Below are 19,632 nucleotides of genomic sequence, written 5' to 3'. Positions count from 1 at the left end.
ACACACACACACACACACACACACACACACACACACACACACACACACACACCAGACATTTGCCCATTTTACTGGTTTATTTGATCAAATTCTATGACACTCTGGATGCCAATTGGGTAACCTCAAAGTCAGCACCTATACGAATAATATTTCTAAATAATAATAAATTATATATGGGGGCAAAACGGTCTTTTGTTAGAGGGAGCGCAAAGAGGCCACAATTTGAGTTTGTGGTGAAAACCCCCCACAAAGAACTCCTGGCTTTGTTGCCCTAAAAAGACCAATCACTCATAATAGATTACAATAGCTCACATAGAGTTACAATAGACTAACTCATCCAATCATCTAATTACAGATTTACACTTGAAATGAGATTAAACGTGCAGCTTGATCTTGAGCATTGTTTTCGAAGAAGGCTCAGATTCACTACCAGTTTTATGAGATCTAAACATCCCAGCTACCAAACTGGACTGCACTTACAGATGCCGTAATAAAAGCACTAAGTTCATGGTTTACAGTACATGATATCTGAAACTTTACATTCCAGTGTTAACAGTGCACAGAACTGTACAGCTACCACAATCACAGCCTGCAGTTTTGAAAGTGCACATCAAATATAACCACAGTGTATGTCTGGCATGTTTATTTTGTGTGCTCTCTCTGAGGGCCTTTACCTTAAATGCACTGCCCTGCTCCCCCTGCAGAAAACACTCTCATCCTCTTCCTGCGCTCTCTGCAGGCTGTAGAGCGAGTATACGTATATATTTTTTTAATTTAAAAAATATATATAAATTTTAAATATTTCCAAGGTGGTTCTTAAAAAATCCACGTCTCCTCTGCAGCTTGGTCATATTGTAGTTTTTTGTTTTGGTCTATTTTTTTTCTTCTTCGTTTCGCTGTCCGTCTCCCTGCGCGCACACGGAGAGGCGCGTCCGCCTCGCTGCTTCCCGTCCACAGCTGTGGTGAAGTCTGAGATCTGCTCACAGCGCCTGTAATTCCTTCCTCATTTGTCTCGCTCACTCCCCATTGTCCTCGCGGACCCAGCGGTAGCCTTGATCTGAACCCAGCTCATCAGATCCTTCACAACAAATGGAGTCAAGTCCGCCTCACGTACTCTGCCCTCCCCCTTTTGCCATCCCCGCGCTCTCATAGGTCTGCACGGTGCATCGGTATCTGCAGCCCAAATCATGGCTGTGACACTGGCCAATCACGCGCGCAGAAACACACACACGGAGACCCAGACGCACGCACGCACCCCTCGATGGGGAATTATTTATTTATATACATTTACATGAAAATATATATTTATACATATTTTTTCTCACAGCGTCTATTTTCCCCACCGCATCAATCATGTATTTTACAGCCTTCTCACTTGGTGTTATGTCACACAGACTTCAAGTTGACAAAATGATCGCTGATTCATTTCCTATCTGAAAAAAAAAATCTGTATTATTCATGAAAATGTCCTGCTTGATCAGAGAAAATTGTTACTTCCTGTTTCAGGACAGAGGGGAGATATTTTACGCTCGAATTAAATAAACATTAGACTCGTGATGGGTGAGTGGAAGGAGACTGTCGGCAAAGCTAGAGTAAAATGAAAATAAGAGAGACGTGGTCTGATTTTTAGACAAATTTTCATTCGTGTGTGAGCATTCCCCTCACGCAAAAAGAAGACATATTAGCTGATAACTGCTGGCAGATTTATTTATGTACTAATAAGTTATTGATTCGTGTCTGTGCCGTATTGGTGATTAAAGCACAATTATATATATATATATATATTTACATATATGTTAGGCTACTACATACCAAGAAAATGTGACGTGGATTTGGGTTGTTTCAAGATAAACCCCCAAATATAATCTCACACGAGGCTAGATACAGAGATCTTTTTTATAGGAGATTATTCGGGCACGGAGGGGCCTATAGTAGCAACAGCATCGAGTTGACGCGAGCGTGCATCACTTTGACTGGATTACTGTAGATCTTGATAACCTGAGGCATCCAGAGTTGAAAGTTGAAGAGGTCACCGGGAGGTCAGCATTACACATTTCCACCATTCAGCTTAACTGCAGTCTCTCCATTCATCTTTTTTGTATTAATTTAAGCATCAACCATATTTTCAGATTAATAATTTAAGCAAAATATCCGAGATATTCACGACATAACCATCTTAGACATGATAGGTGGACAAGGTCTAAAATAGCTTACCAGAAAATACTAGAGCTTACATACTGGCTTAGGACATAACACAGCAGTTATTCGATACGCTAAGATTACTACATCAAATTAATGTAAAAATGTTATCTCCTGCAGGCAATTCTTGCGCATAAATAGCGCTCTTTTACGCACGAGAAAGTCTCAGGTTTAATCGACCTGCACGTGACTATGTTTTGGTTCAAATACGCAGTCATAATTGCAGCTCTTACCGTTTTAAATTATCCAAATCCCAGGTGTAGACCTCTGCAGTTTGGTCCACAGCCTCTCCTGCATAACGCGACAAGCGGGTACTGCAGCGAGCGCGCTGCCACTGGGAGGGACAGGGTCCGTATACCCTCTGTGTGTAATTGTGTGTGTGCTAGTGTGCGTTCATGTGTGTAAATGCAGATCCATCAAGTTTCCGAGCTGCTCGGACACCACGCCAATAAGCCTAACAGTATATACGCTCAGACGCACGCTACATCTGTGCGTTTTAAGCTGGCGCTGACGATTAGGTTACACGCAGCGTGGATTTTGATCTGACAAGTTATTCACTGTTTTCCCACTGATTGCCACGCTGATGTGAAGTTTAGAATGAAAAGCTTCCATAGGCCACATGTTATATATTTTTAGTACCAGCATAGTTTCTAAAGTCGTCTCTAAACAATCATTTTTGGGGGGTGGAAAATGAAAATTCAAGAGAAGCTGCAGTAGATTATTTGGTTGATGTAGCCGAGCCTATACAGTCTGGGCAGATTAGCGTTTCCCTGCCAGAAAGATTGGCCTGAATAATGTTCGTCACATTTATTATGTTTGTTTACAGAAGGTTTTTAATAGTCCACTGCTCAAAGATTTTGCTTTTCAGTGATAAGTCAAAACGTCAACTTAAATATTTTTACACAACAAAGACTCTTTTGCATTTCTTTAAAACTGTATTTGTGTGATGACACCGCTGAAACAACAGTTCTGCAGAAAGAAATAGGCTGGACAATTCCCACAATAAACTTTTTCGCAATTAACTTTGGTTTTATTACTCACCTCATTTGCTTTTTAATCTATCTGAAACAGCAAACCCACATACAAACATACAAGATTTAAATATATATATATATATTTCAGAGGGCTTCCTACATAAAAGAAACATGTTATTAATGTATTTTGGTTTTCAGGCTATTGGAAGGTTGTTGCAATCCGTTTATTTATTTAGAAAATTACAAGTATTTTCTCTATTCCTCGAAACACAAGGTTTTTTAAGTTTAAATATAGTTTCCCAGAAATATTTGCTAAAAGTCAATTAATTATTAATATGGGCCTGCAAGCTAAATCGAAACCTGCCGAATTGCCGCTTAAAATACACGCAGTTTGGCGCTTCTTTATAAGCGTTAAAACATGAAAATTTTATTTTAACCATTTTTCTATGGACGGCCTATAAATATTTGTGATAATAAAATAAAAACCTTGGAGAAATATTGCGGATTAATAACCAAATAGTGACAAAACTACTAATTCTTTAAAAGAATCTTACTTAACAAAGAGCGTTAATTTATCATTTAAATTATGAGTTTGAAACTTGTCTTTAAGAACAAATGTTTTTTTGTCTAACTATCCGATTGCTCTCAAAATGTAGGCACATTTCTTTGAAAATGAAACATTTACTATTGGAAACCACATTTTTACAGGGCACACACCTCAGTATTCAGTCAAGTTCATGTTTGACTGAATACTTTTGTGTACTTGCTATTTAAAACAGTCCCACGTCTAATATTTTAATCTTTAGTTTTAAGTGCTTAATCTCATTATTAAATCGGCTTCTTAGGGTATAACTCTTCATTTGGTATGATCCTGTAGCTGCTTGGTCCAGAAGAAGAAAAGCTAGAGGCAACAGTTTGAATAAATGAGGTGGTGGTGGTTGCTGGAAGGCTCATTATTGTCCCATCCTGGCTTCAGCTGACTGGATCCTCTGTTCTCTGTCTGGAGGAAGTGGTGAAGGGGTCCCAGACCTCCTGCACTCAGCAGGTCTGTCTCACACACCTCCAGCTCGGCTAGAACGAGTGTGTGTATGTGTGTGTGGCATTGGAGGGCAAGGTCAACCCATTTCTCTGCAAACAATCACATCACACAGGGCAAAATACATTCCAAACCCCCCCTGCCTCCAGTTTGTAAGGTGGTCTGATGTGGGAACAGCGGAGGGTGGAGGTTTGGCAGTGGTCCAGAGGGGGCCTCTGAGTCCAGATGAAGGAAAACCTGTTCCACATTAATATGACTTCATATTACACATGTTGGAAAGCCTCTGCTTCCTGCTGGGCACTAATTTAATGCTTTGCTCATCTGTAATATCAGAGAATTAACGGACTAATAACAGAGCAATATGACATCACACTAAACCAGAATGGTTTACCTAAACCATTATCTAAAGGACTCTCCACACACACACACACACACACACACACACACACACACACACACACACACACTAGCTAGTTTAATCTGAATTATTAGCTATTATTAATCTGAACTACAGGAACCCGAGAAAGTCTTGCAATTAGAAGTAGTGTCACAGACACACTCTTCCAGAGCTTTACAACATTGTTACCCATGAATGAATGAACACTCTCAGTTTATTGACCTGTGGGCAAAACTCTATGCGGGTAACTCACCATCAAAGGTCTTGATGCTCAGCTTCTCTGAGATTTTAAGGGTATGAAATAGAGCTTGACACATAAACTTCAAGTCCCACTTGGATATTCATGCCACAGTGTCTACATTTTTGCACTGGATTGTATTCAGGGCCTATAAGCTATACAAAACACAAAGTAACCCTTAAACCTCTGGAGAATCAAATTTATATGCAAAAGATTTTTTCGCTAGAACAAAACTTGACCGAGTCTGTCTAGTTTTAATGTGTTTATTTTTATATAATACAGCCAGTCTGTGATTACTGATAATACACTTCTTTTCTAAACAAGTCTTTGTTATTATTTGCCCTCCTTGGTTTTATTATTGTGCTTATATCTTGGAGGGGATTAGTGTGAAAATCAATGGGAAAATGCTGCAACTGTTCAAATTTAAAATACTATTTCAGTGCTTTAATGCTGAAAGGCTTTACAGCTTCTTGTCAGACTTTTTAGGGAGTTTACAGCAAGTCAATGTAATCTCACTGAACTACAAGCATGCTGCTCATTGAGTGTTTTGACAGCCTCATAGTATGTTGAATGAAGTGCGGTGTATCACAGCTCCCTCTAGTGGTAATCGTCTGCAAACGGGGAACTAATAACTGGTAGCATAAGAGATGATTATCATAAGATGTCATAAGAAACAAATAAATCCTCAAATCGGTGTACAAGCAACAACAAGCTTTAATCTTAAAATCATTTCTGCTGAGAGAAATAATTTTATCTTGTAACATTTAAAATAACCAGAGTGTAACCAATGTGAGCAGGAGGGAGAGAGAAAGAGAGAGTGCAGTGTGCTGCAGAGTCATTCATGTGGGAACATTAACATTTAGGGGAGCAGTGTGTCTGCCTGCCCTCATAGCTGCCCATCACTCACAGGCATCAGACCGAAGTGCTGTGTGACCTTTAAGTTATGTTTGTGGAGACAGGAAAAAGAAGTTCAACCTCGAAGGCTTCTACCGTGATGCTGTATTTCCAGACGTTTATCTCTTTGTTTCTCAAACTATGAACAAACTCAGAGAGGCAAGATTACTTCTGAGCTTTCTATGTTGCTTTCAAGTTTCAGATCCATGCCAAGCCCCACAGTTAAGGAAGTTTTTAAACCTGGAGGTCATGCACAGACAGGTACACGTTCCCCAGAATGTCACCCCCTATCCACTTCATTTCTTTTTTTTTTCTTTCCTAAACCTCGTAAAAAATTAGTCACTGGCTTCATCTCCACTTTTCCTGTGTTTCTGCTTGGATTTCTCTCATTACCTCCAGGAGCTTTGTCTTTAACAGACTGAAAACTCATTTCAACACAGCTGACATTTCACGAGCACTGAGGGCCTTTTTACCTATACTGACACAATTTAAGCTGTTCAGTTGGAGACATTTCACCCTCACCAGTCGCACAGCTGCCCTAGGAGGCACAGAGGGAAGTGGACAGAGGTCAGGACAGAGTTTTAGGGCAATTTATCTAATGGACTTTGCACTGGATGTGTGAAACACTTCACTTAACTCAGCCTCTGGCCACTCAATTGGCGTGTGCATGCACGCTCGTGTTTGTGTCTATATGTCATGCATGTGTTTTAAGGTGACAGTGTTAAAGGGCAAGTGTGCTGGCACTGACCCTTTGAATGTTTGGAAGTTGGGGATTTTCGCCCTTTACAGAGAAAACGCATAAAAAGTTTTTAAGACTCACCAGCATCACTTCGATCAAAAGATAACCTTAATGTTACAATGTGTTTAGGTTTAAACTCTGTATGGGCATACAAGGCATTACATGACAGGAGGTGGGAAAGTCGTAAACCTTAAAAATCAAAAACAGCCTAAACTAGACAAATAAAAAGCCTTGTTTTATTCACAAGAAAGAAAATTAAGCTTAATTGCAGGCAGATGAGTGCATATAGCGTCAGAAAACGGAAACAGGAATAAACCTGGTACCACATCAATGAAATCTCAACGTGAGCCTAACAAGGGTGTAAAAAAACAAAAACAAAAGGCATAATCTAAGAGGAAACTGTAGTACATGGTGTGAAAGCTGTGACAAAACAAGAAAAAAAAACAAGTAAAAATAAGAAACACAGTGCAGATAACATTACCCAAGGCAGTCGCAAATCTTCCCACATAATTCTGCAAAAAGAAAACTGCTTTACCAACAACTGAGCTAAATTAGTACCATGAAAACACTGCAGCATTAGTATGGTACCGTGTTCAAACCAAACGGAAGAGTCACAGCTTACTGAAAATTGATCTTTAAGCAAAGTATTAATATTAATAGTGGTGGATACGAAAGCCCTGAGAGGCAAGCAAGAACAAAAAAATTGCGGAGATCCATTTGCAAACTCTAACTTGTTCTCCATCCCGGGTTTATGAAAAACAAGGGCTGGTTTGGCAAGGTTAATTTTCTAAATTAAATTTTCCCCCTAAAATGCTCTGGCACATTAAAAAAAAAAAAAAAAAAAAAAGAGGCAAAGGCTGCCAGTGTCAGAACCATTTTTCCAACTCACTTTCTTCTCATGTTGGAAAACAGCTGGAAGAAAAACCTTTTGTCAGAAAAACATGCTTTTCTATGGGGGTTTTTTCACTGAAAACAAGGAAAAAAAAAAAAAAAATTTCCTGCCCTTTGCCATTTCTGTAATACTTATATTGGCCACGAGAGGGTGACAGGTCCCACTGTGCCATGTTCTAAGGTAAAAGCATTTATGTTAATTTCTTCACCCACTCTTAAAAACAAAGCACATATATTATGTCTTAAGAACTTATCTCAAGTTCCCATCCTGCTTTTCTTTTGACGTACGTAGGTGGGTTGGGTTTTCCCAGCATGCTGCGAAAAAACATGCCAGCGGACACAAGCTGAAGTAAATTGTGTTGATACAGATGTTATCGTGCACACAGTCATTAGTGTTACTCTTCTTCGCATCAACTGTACAATCTTCCTAGTACCTTAGAGTTGCTGTTGTGGAAGGCGTGTCAAGCCATGGGTGAACTTGTGTGCTCCCTTTAAGACACAATAATCCAACTAAAGGGAAACATGTCCGGCTTTGTCTGCTTTAAAAATGGAGTGTTGGCTTAATGTGGCTAAAATGACTATTGCAAGAGCAAAGCCTTTCAGAAAGAGAGCAAATTGATGACATTTAGCAAAAAGTGAATGAAATGTAAAAAAATGTTAGCCATTCTTAATTCATACAAACAAGAGAAGAAACAACAGAGCAGGTTTAGAAATGGATCACCAGATTTTTTTTCCCCCTTTACTTGCCTCTGAGGGTTTTCATGGCAAAACACATGAAAGACAACAGGTATAAAATGCTTGTTAATTATTATGTGAAGTTTTTCCACACATGATGCCCCTCAAGAGCAAAGGAAAACACTGTTGGCCCGGGAAAAAAACAAAAAAAAAAAACAACAAAAACACAACCGTCTGATACATTTAAACACAAAAACAAGCTTGGACATAAAAATATATTGTGAATGTGAACACTTGTAACTGGGGTGATAAGTGGGTCCTGCTGATAGGAGCAAAGAAACAGAGTGAAAAGCGTGTGCCATCATTTTACTGTCGGCAATAATCAACAAAATCATTCAAGTTTTCAGAGGAAGTTACACTTACAAAAAAAGGAAAAAGAAAACACTCCGTCTTATATGTTCACAGTCCTGTGTACAACAAACACTATGCCTCTTAGCTTTCCTGCAGCCGGGTGCATTCTTCATCTGTATAAGTGCTACTTCACCAGTAGGGGGCACCAAGCTCATGGCCTGGCATTGAGGCAGATGGTCACAGTGGCCCTTCAATAGGAGTCACATTCATTTAAAAACAGGTGTCAGCACAGCCCACGCAGGAGTCTCCGCAAACATCTCTGGATTACACATCTGTGGTGCGGATGCTGTCGTCATCCAGGCTGAAGGGAAAGCTGCAGCCGGTTTGAGGCTGAGGCTGCGAGCGGTGCCTTCGACGCCCACTCGCCGCATCTGCGGATGCTGTGAGCATCCCCAGTCCACTGGCCGAAGGTGCCGGATGTGTGACGGGGCAAGGATTTTGGGTAGAGAGGGAGTTTGAGGAGGAGGAAGCAGATGAGGAGGTGGACGAAGAGGAGAGTGGCACAGAGCTGAAGGCGCTGTCCTCATCCTCGTTATCCATGATAGACGGTTCACACGATGGAACGGGTGTCCAGGGCTGCCATCCTGGCGCCACAGAGCAGGACTTCACCAGCTGAGGTCTCCTATCTGCTTCACTCTGCGAACCACGAGATGTAGAGGAAGGATTGTAACTCCGATAGCACGAAGAAGCACGTTTAAAAGAAAAACCCTGCAATTAAAGAGACAAAAGCATCCCCGCTGTCAATCGTAAGCAAGGATTTACACTTTTCTCCCAATAACTTACAGCTAGAAGTAAAGAATTATCCATTTCTGAAGATAGAGTTACCTTAGAGGGACCCCTGAAATCCTGGATCTTCATCTGAATGTCCCTGATCCAACCATGCATTTCCTCTGGCGAGTCAGTCTGTAGAGAGAAAGGGCCCATGTTATGTTTCATGGTAGCTTTTGTGCCTGTTACCTGCCCTTTAATAAGGCCAAAACGCAACAACAGCAGTCGTCACACGGCGCTGTATACTGTAAGGTAAAGACCCAAAAATCAAACAATGCCCTATGAGCAAACACCTGGCAATGGCGGGAAGGAAAAACTCATTTTTAACAGGAAGAAGCCTCCAACAGAACCAGGCTCAAATTATCCATCTGCCAAAGGCAGAGCACCAGAACTCACTTCGGCAGTTAGTGAGGCATCAGCAAAGATATTGCTGGTGTTCGACAGCAACACAAATATTAATCATAAAAATTGAATGGGAGACGGAGCTTTCAGCTTCCCTCGTCTTTGGAGCAAGCTCCACAGACAAATCCAAACTGGCAACCCTGGACACTCTTTTCCCTTTTTGATAAAGCTTAAACTTAGGATTGGCTCACATGACCCCGTACCCTTCCTGAGTTACACTACAATATGTCTAGGCTGCTGGTGTGGACTGAGCATTTCTTCTTCACTCTCTATGTGTTTATACACCACTTTGCACTTAATCATTAGTTATTAATAATCTCTGGCTGTCTTTCCTCCTGTCCCCCTTTCCCAACCATAACTGGTCTTGGCAGATCGCCACCCCTTAGCCTGATTCTGCCAGAGGTGTCATCCTATTAAAAGCGAGTTTTCCCTTCCCACTGTCGTCAGCTGCGTGTTTATAGGGGGTCGTCTGATTGTTTGGGTTTTCTATTATTGTAGTGTCTTCATCTTATAATATAAAGCGCCTTAAGGGAACTATTATTGTGGTTTGGCACTACATGGGAATTGCCTGATGTTATCAGAAAAAAAAGCTAGAACAGTACTCAAAAATGATCCTCGGTGGTAACTGTACTTATTGTCATGTGTTTATGTTTGGAAAGAATGCACGACAGGAGATCACTATCCGCTCTCAAGCTATTAAAGGTGTGTAAGGACTCCAATATTCATCTTTATTTTAGCTTAGATCACTTTTTATTACAGTGTCCACACACGGAATGAGAAGTTGTGGTTATCCTGTTTTTATTTACTTCATTTTATTATTTCTTTTTCACACTTCCTTTTTTTCCCTTGCACAAACAAACAAAAGCGCTCTTGCCTGCAGTCTGTCTCTATCCCCGCACTTCCTATCTGATCCAGCCCCCAACGCCTCCGTCAGCTGTTCTCCCGGGGGAGAGGAGGGGGAACGGATATTATTGTTGTTATGATAACAGATGGCTGTGCCCCTTTCACAAAAACAAACTTCGCATGCTCCTTAAAAAAGCGACTGCGCCACACTTCAGCAGCAGAGCATTTAGAGAAAACATGTCGACAGATCAGGACGGTGTCACCAGGGAATACAGAGCTTCTCTGTTCTTATTCAAATGTCTAAAAATACAACAGGGACATTCCCTTCATTTCATGAATGCAGGCCTTTTTTTAATGAGTGCTGTATACAAAAGGAGAACAAGGTTTTACCTGAATGTAGAACGTTCGGTTACTGGTGATGATCTCAAAGAGGTTGTCTCTAAGCAGGAGCTCCCTGATGGATGCAAAAAGTTAAAACTTAAAGCAGCTAAAGAAAGGGACAAAAGCTAGAGTGTGTTCTACAGTGTCATTTACAATACTTATACATTCAAGTTCAGCAAGTATATACAAATGAATCTAATAGGTTCGCAAATGAAGCTCAACTTCAAGCCTAAAGTGACTAATTATTAAGGGAGAAAGAGAGGTTTCAACAGAGGGGGGAAAAACACTGTAACAGCGCATACAATAAGACGGTAGACATGAAAATAAAGTTTGTTTGTAATGTCCATTTATAAAAACGCCAAAAACTCATACTAAAGATCTGAACAAAAATATTTTCCATGTATTTTTTAAGACCATCCACAACTTCTCCAGCTGTCAAGTTGTATTCAGTGGCCAACTTTAATACTGGATCATGAGCTAAAACTATATAAACTATAAACTATATAAAACTTTATCTTGCACTGATATTTAAAAGGGGACCTATGATGATCATTTGCAGTTCCAGTTTTTCTTGGACTCTTGATTACAGTAGCTGTGAATTTACAATACTAAATAATTCTTAATTTTCTGCAATAGTTCATAATATGGCCTTTGACTAAGGACGTAATCCCCCTGTAATTAAATGGAATTTCTATGTATTTTATTTTAAAGTGTAATCTAATTATTTTTACCTACCTACAAATACTTAAAGACATGTATACCGAAAGTGCGCCTTATGTATGAATTCTGGTTGTGCTTACTGACCTCGAACCGATTTTATGTGGTTCACGGCACTCAAACATCTGTCAAAAAAATGTCTTAGTACGACTTTGGTAAGTAACGAAGCCGCACCGCTTGATGGATTGTCGGAGCATTGCGGCTACCGTAGTCAGGAGCATCGGAGTTATCTGGGTCCAAAACTCCTTCTACTTCAGGTCCCAAAGTCAAACGTACAATGCGGCATCACTGAGACTTAAAAACTGTCTAAATTCTTTCATCATTAATAAAATGATCAGCTTTGCTGCTTTACCAGGTGTAACAATTAAGTTTAACATCCAGGCATCCATGAAAACAGAATTTATTAAATCTAACAGAGTTCGAAGTTAGCAGGAAGTTAGCTCGCTAGTTTCCACCGAAACATGATGTTCTGACTGAGAGATTTCTGAAAAATTAAAACTTACAGCTCTGCTATAACTTCCAACATAAATGAAGACAGAAAACGAAACAGCAGTGAAGTTTGTAGGGTTACTGAAGTTGGACTAGCTGGTATATAATGATGTGCTACGTGATCGCTAGCATAACATAAACAGTGAAGCTGGAAGATGAATGCTTGTTTCGCTTAATGCACCTTATGGTCCGAAAAATACGGTACACTAGAATAAAAAGGGGGTAACAAGACAGGTTTCTAGAGGAAACAAAAAAATATTATATTGTAAATAAATCTAAGTAGTGCATAACTTGATGTATTTTACAGGAAAAAGACAGAAATGATACTGTAAGTAATTTTAGATATTTTGTAATTTCTTGGTCATTTTATGGATAAAAATACAATATTTCCCCATCTTATACTGTAAGTATGCTGTACTTTTTGGGGCACGGGCCATATTATGGAGTGCGTTTCAGTTATGCAATACTTAAAATTACTGTACCGCATAAAATTACTTACACAGTGCAATTATTTCAGTGTTTCCTGTAAAATGCTGACTTGTTAACACCTTTTGGTAGTCTACCTACCGTTAAGCATTTGTAGGGAAATATAATTAGATTGTAATTTCAAATAAAAAAGTTCAATTTAATTACAGAGAAATTACAGTTTTAGTCACGCGGCGTATTATAAAGTGTAACCTAATTTCCTAATACTGAGCCATGGTGCAGTTCCTCAGTTTATCATCTGTCTAAAGCTATTTGTTTTTGCTCACTTTGAGCCAGCTCTCTTCTGATTAGCTGCTTCTCGCAAACAGAAGGTTTGGGCAGCAGGTGAGAGGAGCTTCTCTGAGAAGGCTCACAGAGTTATGAGTAGAAAAAAAAAAATCTGGGTTTAGATCAGACTGAAGCCTACACGTTTGGCTCATAACGATCACATGTTGACCTCATTATTTCAAACTTTCACTACCTTTGTTCACACCATTTATAACTTATATTTAAGGGCCCCTTTTAAAACCTGTGAAACTCATCTAAAAATGATAAGGATAAACTTGTCCATACATGCAATGCAACACTTTAAAACCGGTTAAGAGTGTATCATCTGCTCACGTGCAAGTATTCACAATTGTTTACATAGTATAGCGATAACCAGACAGAGGGAAAGCAAAAATGCTGGCAGACTCAGACAACTTTCATGTTTTACTCACCCCGACTTGACGAGGCATTCATGCACCTTCTGAATGTCCCTCAGTGGAATAGATCGGATAAAATCTTTCTCCTAAGACAGATTTTTTGTTTTTGTATTATTGTGGGTTATTTTTTAATGTTTTGGCTGCTATAACACTGTAGTTTTCAAAAATTTGGGACAAAAATATTCCGACAAAGATAATAGTCACTCTTAAGCATGTAGAAACATGGGCAAAAACATGAAAACCCTGTTTTCTCACCGACTCAGTCTTGTAGTAATTGACTGCGTTGTCATCCAGGGTGAAAAACCGCCTCTTCCAGCTCTTCCTCTGAAACACATACCACATTACCATTTCCACACATGCTGTTTTTTACTCAGACTCAGTCTCAGTCTAAACCTGTTATGAGACTCACCACATTTCCCTGTTTAACACAGTAACCACATCTCAGCAAACCCGGCCTGTTGCCCTTCCTCTCTCTCCCTTCCGTCTCTTCATTGTCGTTCTGAAACATTTCATGAAAACCATCTTTATTATCACTTTAGATATCATGGTCACGGAAACCACCACTGTCGATAACTCAGACTAGCTTAGCACACCGCATTTTTGTGTGCTTTTGCCACAGTTTTCATTCTTATAATGCTTAAAAAAAAAAGTGTGTGTGTCCTATTCATTTTACCTGAATAGGAGTGTGCACCACCACGCCGCCAATAATCTCAGCCTTGTAGGCCTGTTGTCTCTTCCCTCCTTGAGCGTCACTGATCACTGTGGTCACATCAGGCCTCACAGGTGCAGGGCAAGACTTAGGCACCTGTGAAGAGACGGGACACCTCTGAGAGCAAATAAAAGGACTTAATTGTTTAATTTCCACAGCCGCTCTTCCTCACTCTGGGAATACTTTCTTAGTCATACGCTCGCCACAACACCGTGACTGTTTTACTGCAGAGATAACTGAAAACACATCAAATGTGATCTGCTATGAGAGATTGCAAGCTTTCTCAAAGTCCACTGATGCACAAAAGCGCAACCAAGTGTATCCAAGCAAATAAAACCCACTGGACACACAAATGTTAGCGTGGGGTGTATATCAAGTAGGGAGCAGGAAAAGAAGAAAAACAACAGATTTGCAGGTGCATGCTGGTCATAAAGTAAAAACAATAGTACGGCTGTGTGATGCTGTGCTGCATTTTCTGCTTTTAGAGCCGTTATCTAGCCTACAGTTTCCCAAAACTGGTCATTCAGCTGAATCATTCAGCTAAATGTATAATTTCCTAATAAACTGCAACACATCTAGCTCAAACAGACAAATATTAAGAGATGCATTTTAATAACTTTACTCCCCCCGTGCCACTTTTATTCCTGTAATTACATCATGATTTCCTTTTTTACACTCGCTCAGAAAAAGAAAAAGAAAAGATGAAAGAAGAAAAAAAAAAAAAAAGGCGGCAGAGCAGCCCTGCCCTCGATGGGGAAGTGAAAAAGAGTGAACAGTGCCGCTTCCTGTGTCAGTGAGCAGGTGAGAGAGGCAGAGAGACACTCTTCTCTGTTACCTTCCATCAGGAGACATCTGAGTATCACTGATCAACGAGGCTCCCGGACATTTCATTGAGCTCACACAAATATTATGCAAATACATATGAACAAGTTTCGACACCTTCACCGCAGTGACGTTTGCGTTATCACTCGTCTTCTTGCACATTCACAGTTTCCTCATTCAGCAATGTGTGTATGTGTGTGTGTGTGTGTGTGTGCGAAGGGGTATCTGTGGGGAACGGGCTGGCATTTGCAGCCGCCTGGGTCAAACTGGTTTCAGTCCCACCGCAGCAAAATTGCAGCTTCCTGCACTCAGGTGGAAACAACACCCACTCCCCCACCCTAACACCACCAATAACTGCTAGATCAAGCATTTTCTCATGTAATGGCACTTACTGTTATCTTGCTGGCCTTGTTGAGAGCAGCCACCCAGTCTCTCATGTCGGTCACATCATTGGCTTGCAGGAAGTACCGTCGCGAAAGTGCATTGATGACTGCCGGAGAAGAAATCAGTTCCGTAAATATCCACATTAAATGCAATGGACAATACTATCACATATGGGAGGTTATGTGATTGTGAACCATTTCATCAGTGTCACTCTGTTCCTCCCTAAAAAACTCACCAAAGCAGAACTCTGTCTTGGGCTTTTGCTTCGTTGTAGCTTCACTCACCTGAGGATAGAAGAAGAGAAAAGAAATGTGAATATAAACTGAAAGGAGTGAAAAAAACAGAGGAATAGAAGATTCACATTTTTGACATAGATCTGACTGAGTGTCCAGGGAGAAGCCGTCAGCGCTGCAGTGCAGAGGAGCCAGATGTCATTATCTGTGGTAACCTCAGTGAGCGCGCTGACATCTGGAAAACTTCACAGCGTCTGCCTCAGCTCTGCGCTGCATGTGACCGTTAACTAGAGATAACTCTGACCTCTTTGTGTATCTATGAACTCTTGCACGAATTTGCATGCTATTTGTGTGTATTCTGTGAATTCTTGTGTGCTCGCATTTTAGATATCTAAGTTGGTGCGCTGGACTTTACTGTATGCAACCACACTGCGGAGTCAGTCATGAAAGTGGTTTACCTTAGAGATGTAGGTTAATTTCAGGCTGCCAACAGAGCTGGCTCCACTGGGCAGGTTCTGCATACAAACACAAATACACAGACTCGTCGTTGGCTCAGAGTCCAAGGTTATATGACCACTATTGGTCAATTTCATTTCCTCTTGCTATTTGTGAAAGTGTGGGTCGTGCATGCGCGTGTGGAGCACCTGAGGGTTGTCCATATACCACAGCAGTGCATTTCCCTGCGTGTCAAGGATGAAGTATCGTCTCTGGAAGCGGCAGCTGTTCTCCTTCTCTTCGATGTCCAGGAAGCCGCACACACGGTTCAACCGGTCCACGTACGGCATGCTGTCGATATCACATATCACTGGGGACAGACGGACAGTTAGGAAGAGAAAGATTCGAGTGGGATGGACAAAGAGAGACAACATGTGAAAGGAGCAACAGGAGGCAAAGACAGGCAGATGTGGAGGATAAATCATCTTTCATTTAGTGTTCAAGCGCACACAGGCATGCATGCGCGCACACACGCAGGAAGAAATAGACCACTCGCACTCAGCAGTTTTTCATGTGACGTGATTGAGGCTGTGCAGCAAACCCTGAAGCCCGAGGCTGAGCTGAGGCCCTCCACCACAGCCAAAAATTACAGACTGCACTCATGATCTGCACACACGCACATTTCCATTGGCCAGAGAAGAGAGAAGAGCAAGGAGAGAGGAGAGGGAGGAAAGGCAGGGAGCGAGGGAGGGAAGAAAGAAGATGAGAGGAGGGGAAGAAAGCTGGTGAGATGTGTTCATTGAAACAATGCCATGCGTGTGAATCACCAAGCTGCTGACTGATTCCTCAACACAGTCGAGGATCATTTGGCCCAGAGAGCCTCAGCTCTATAGACTTTTAATTACATTTTATCAATTGGCAAACATTTCATAGTATTTATTTTTCTTATGGGGAACCACAAGGCTTATGGCTTCATTTATATTCTTGTCCTCCTTAAGTTGCCAAAGGAACTTTCACTGTTGACGGAGCCTCTTTTGCATCTCTGTCAACTAAATGTGAAGTAATCACAAAGACAAACTCCAAAGTTGGATTCACCCAGTAAAATAAATAATCAAATAAATTAATAGATCCATTTGGAAGATCCTTACTAGATTTGAATCTATGGAAAAACTTGAATGTAATGACAAAGGTAATATGATGGCAAACTAGGCCACATCTGTGACTGATCTTTTTATACAAGACCAAAAATTATAACGTGACAGTCATATAAAATACATAATCAAGACTGAATGGCCGTGCGCCCTGCCAGTACTTTTTTACGGGCTCGTCCTGGCTTGGAAGCCTTCAGGAGATGGAAATTATCAACATTTCCATGAAAATATTCAGACAACCCGCTCAGAGGAACAGAAGACAAACACAGACTATGTCTTCACCGTGCCGATGAATCTCCAGTGAATCTATTTTTGAGTTCGTGGGTAAGAAAATGTTTCATTTTGAAACTGCTTTGAAAAAATTAGTGGGTTGTGCTTCTGATGTGTTAGTCTGCTGCTATTTAAATAGGTCAAAGATACAGAGGCGCTCTACAGAAAGCCTTGGTGTAATGGAAAAATGAAAACGATGCCACAGAGGTCAGCTCTGACAGTAGCACACTCCCCACACATGCACCCATGTGCACAATAAACCATTTTGGGCATCAGAAAACATCTGGCTTAGCCATTATGAAGACAAACAGCGGCGAAACTGTGGCATCTTTGGTAAAACTGACAAATGTCATTTCAACTGTCTTTACATTTCTATCAAGTACCTTAGCTTTGAAACGTGGCAGGATAATATAAACAGAGCAATCATCAGTTTGTGTGCAGGAAAACAGAATGTACAGATCACAGCAGCGATATTAATTGACTTATACCACATCCAAGGTAATGAAATGAAAACCACCTACAGCACCTTTACATATCTGCTTCATCTGTGTGCAAACAACACAGTTTGACAGAAACTGATAGTAAATCTCTTAGACCAACGTGTGGCATGTCTGACAGATTTAGTCATGTTCTTCTTAATCGTTGGGGGAAACTTGTTACAGACATATTACAGCAGTGCAGCATCTTTTGTTCTGCCTGGTAAATGCTTTACTTTGTTCTCAGATTTATCAAAGTTCACCCCAGAGCTGCTAAAGACAGGCTCGGTAGTTCTTCCTCTGGTATTTGAGTTAACTTTGAGGTGTGAAAACGGTGAATAGCTCCTTAATAAAATAAAAATACAGTTTGTTGTGTCATCAAACAATCTTCACCCAAGTAGTTTCAACACTCCCTACAATCACTTTTATGTAAAATTTAATTAATAAATAAATAAAATGATCTTAAAGGATTATACAAAAGCAGAAATCCGGATCTTGAAATCCGGAACACAATTGGGGGGTTTTCGTCTAGTCTGGAGCGCTATTTTAAGATGTTTGGCATTTTGTGGACCAGTTAATCGAGCAAGTCGTTTAACTGACAGTAAGAGCTGCGGCGTGCAGCACGCCCCTGGATACCAAGCTTGACTGCCATGCGCGTGCATGTCCAACGTGATTATGAGCATGCAATGAAAAGTGTCAAAATGTGATCAGGCGCAATTACTCAGCAACACCTGACAGACATTACATTTGTTCAGCTCAGATGACCTGCACTGACTCACCAGATCCAACGACTCAACGGCCAGCCACACCTACTGTACCGCGCGCGCGCACACACACACACACACACACACACACACAAAGTCACAAAGTCCCCCTGTCGACTTAACTTACCCGCTATGGAGAGTCGGCGTGCGCCAAAGCCAGCGCCCCGCAGGGCTACGAAGCAGCGGAGAGAGACGCGAGTTTGGTGAACAGAAGCATGCTAAATAAAGTTTTTAAAACCTAAAATAAGCCGTGGATATTCGCAAGACCGGCGTGCGTGAAACTCCGACACCCTCTTCAATTTGTTTGTGTGATCCGATTTCAGAAGACTTGTCCTTTTTTCCGGGTTGGACGTTTCGTTATTAGAATAAACCAGCCCCGGATGTGATCTATGCGTCCCATGAGCACAAGCAGGGCTCTCCTCCTCCTCCTCCTCCTGTCTGCTGTTGCTTTAATCTGAACAGGTCTTTTTTCTCTGTCACACACATACACACTCTACTTTTATCTTCAGTTTTAAGTTTCAAAAAAAAAAAAAAAAAAAAGACAAACACGAGACGCACACACTCAGATGAACCCGGTAGTTCACATAGAACAGCTGAAAGGGAAGGGAGTGTAAACCTGGATAAACAGGAATACAAGACTCACAGTGTCATTACCGCTGGTAGGTGAGGCTGACAGGTGCGAGATGTTATGCCAAAAACAGTTGGTGCTTTAAAATATATATATGAAGCAAGCCTAAAGTTAAAGGTTCTCCACCAAAAGCGAGGCTGTTGTTCAAATTTAAAGATATTAACTGCCTCACGGGAACCATTTAAAATGCTGTTTCAAACGCTTTCACACATTAAAAAGGAAAAAAAAAATCAACTTCGTCGTGTAGTTGTAAGTGTATTTGTTGATAGATCTCCTCTGCAGACCTTTAACCCCATAAATTCTCGTGTCACATGACCAGTGTCATCAATAGCAGCCGCGCGCCTGCATGAAAGTCCTGCATTATTTAGATAAAGAGAAAACGGTCGGTTATGCCGATTAGTGCGTGCTATTGGAAGAGTTGAGTGTTGTAGCTGCATGTGATCCCGTGCAACAAAAATATGCAAAACATATTCCATGAAAAAGCATTTGTGGTTATCAGACTTATATTTACTAACCTTATATCCCGAAGCACGACCG

At 40.9% G+C, this 19,632-nt stretch overlaps 2 protein-coding genes across 4 annotated transcripts in view; both read right to left on the bottom strand.

The window, feature by feature from the left end:
• tbx5b (T-box transcription factor 5b) overlaps positions 1 to 1,072 on the bottom strand; it is a 12,653-nt gene extending 11,581 nt beyond the window's left edge. The window contains exon 1 of the mRNA XM_014339375.2: positions 675 to 1,072. The gene's annotated coding sequence lies outside the window, so the exon portion shown is untranslated. The remainder of the gene's footprint in view (positions 1 to 674) is intronic.
• Positions 1,073 to 6,052: 4,980 nt separating this feature from the next.
• plekha2 (pleckstrin homology domain containing A2) lies at positions 6,053 to 19,346 on the bottom strand. Of its 3 annotated transcripts, none has more exons than XM_042227677.1 (12): positions 19,111 to 19,346; positions 16,016 to 16,176; positions 15,830 to 15,886; positions 15,374 to 15,422; positions 15,147 to 15,244; positions 13,897 to 14,028; positions 13,633 to 13,722; positions 13,479 to 13,547; positions 13,239 to 13,309; positions 10,858 to 10,921; positions 9,280 to 9,357; positions 6,053 to 9,090 (listed from the first exon to the last, which is right to left on the bottom strand). In XM_042227677.1, the coding sequence occupies exons 2-12, from the start codon at positions 16,154 to 16,156 to the stop codon at positions 8,719 to 8,721; spliced, it is 1,221 nt and encodes a 406-aa protein (XP_042083611.1). In that variant the 5' UTR covers positions 16,157 to 16,176; positions 19,111 to 19,346; the 3' UTR covers positions 6,053 to 8,718. The 3 variants fall into 3 exon arrangements, with proteins under 3 accessions (XP_042083611.1, XP_005940203.1, XP_005940202.1); XM_005940141.3 differs by having other exon boundaries at positions 6,053 to 9,162; positions 19,111 to 19,345; XM_005940140.3 differs by lacking the exon at positions 19,111 to 19,346 and adding an exon at positions 18,595 to 18,887 and having other exon boundaries at positions 6,053 to 9,162.
• Between the last annotated feature and the right edge of the window lie 286 nt (positions 19,347 to 19,632).

This window comes from Haplochromis burtoni, unplaced genomic scaffold (genome assembly GCF_018398535.1).
Source record: "Haplochromis burtoni strain Fernald_Lab_line unplaced genomic scaffold, NCSU_Asbu1 Contig_276, whole genome shotgun sequence".
NCBI classification, from domain to species: domain Eukaryota; kingdom Metazoa; phylum Chordata; class Actinopteri; order Cichliformes; family Cichlidae; genus Haplochromis; species Haplochromis burtoni.
This window is presented reverse-complemented; position numbering and strand designations above follow the sequence as displayed.

Excerpts from the sequence above, each read along its gene's own strand:
- plekha2 (XM_005940141.3), bottom strand. The coding sequence starts at position 16,156 with ATGCCGTACGTGGACCGGTTGAACCGTGTGTGCGGCTTCCTGGACATC. Across the intron at positions 13,723-13,896 it reads TGGTGCACACTCCTATTCAG|AACGACAATGAAGAGACGGA; the intron begins GTAAAATGAATA and ends GAAATGTTTCAG. Across the intron at positions 10,922-13,238 it reads GAATGCCTCGTCAAGTCGGG|GGAGCTCCTGCTTAGAGACA; the intron begins GTGAGTAAAACA and ends TGCATCCATCAG.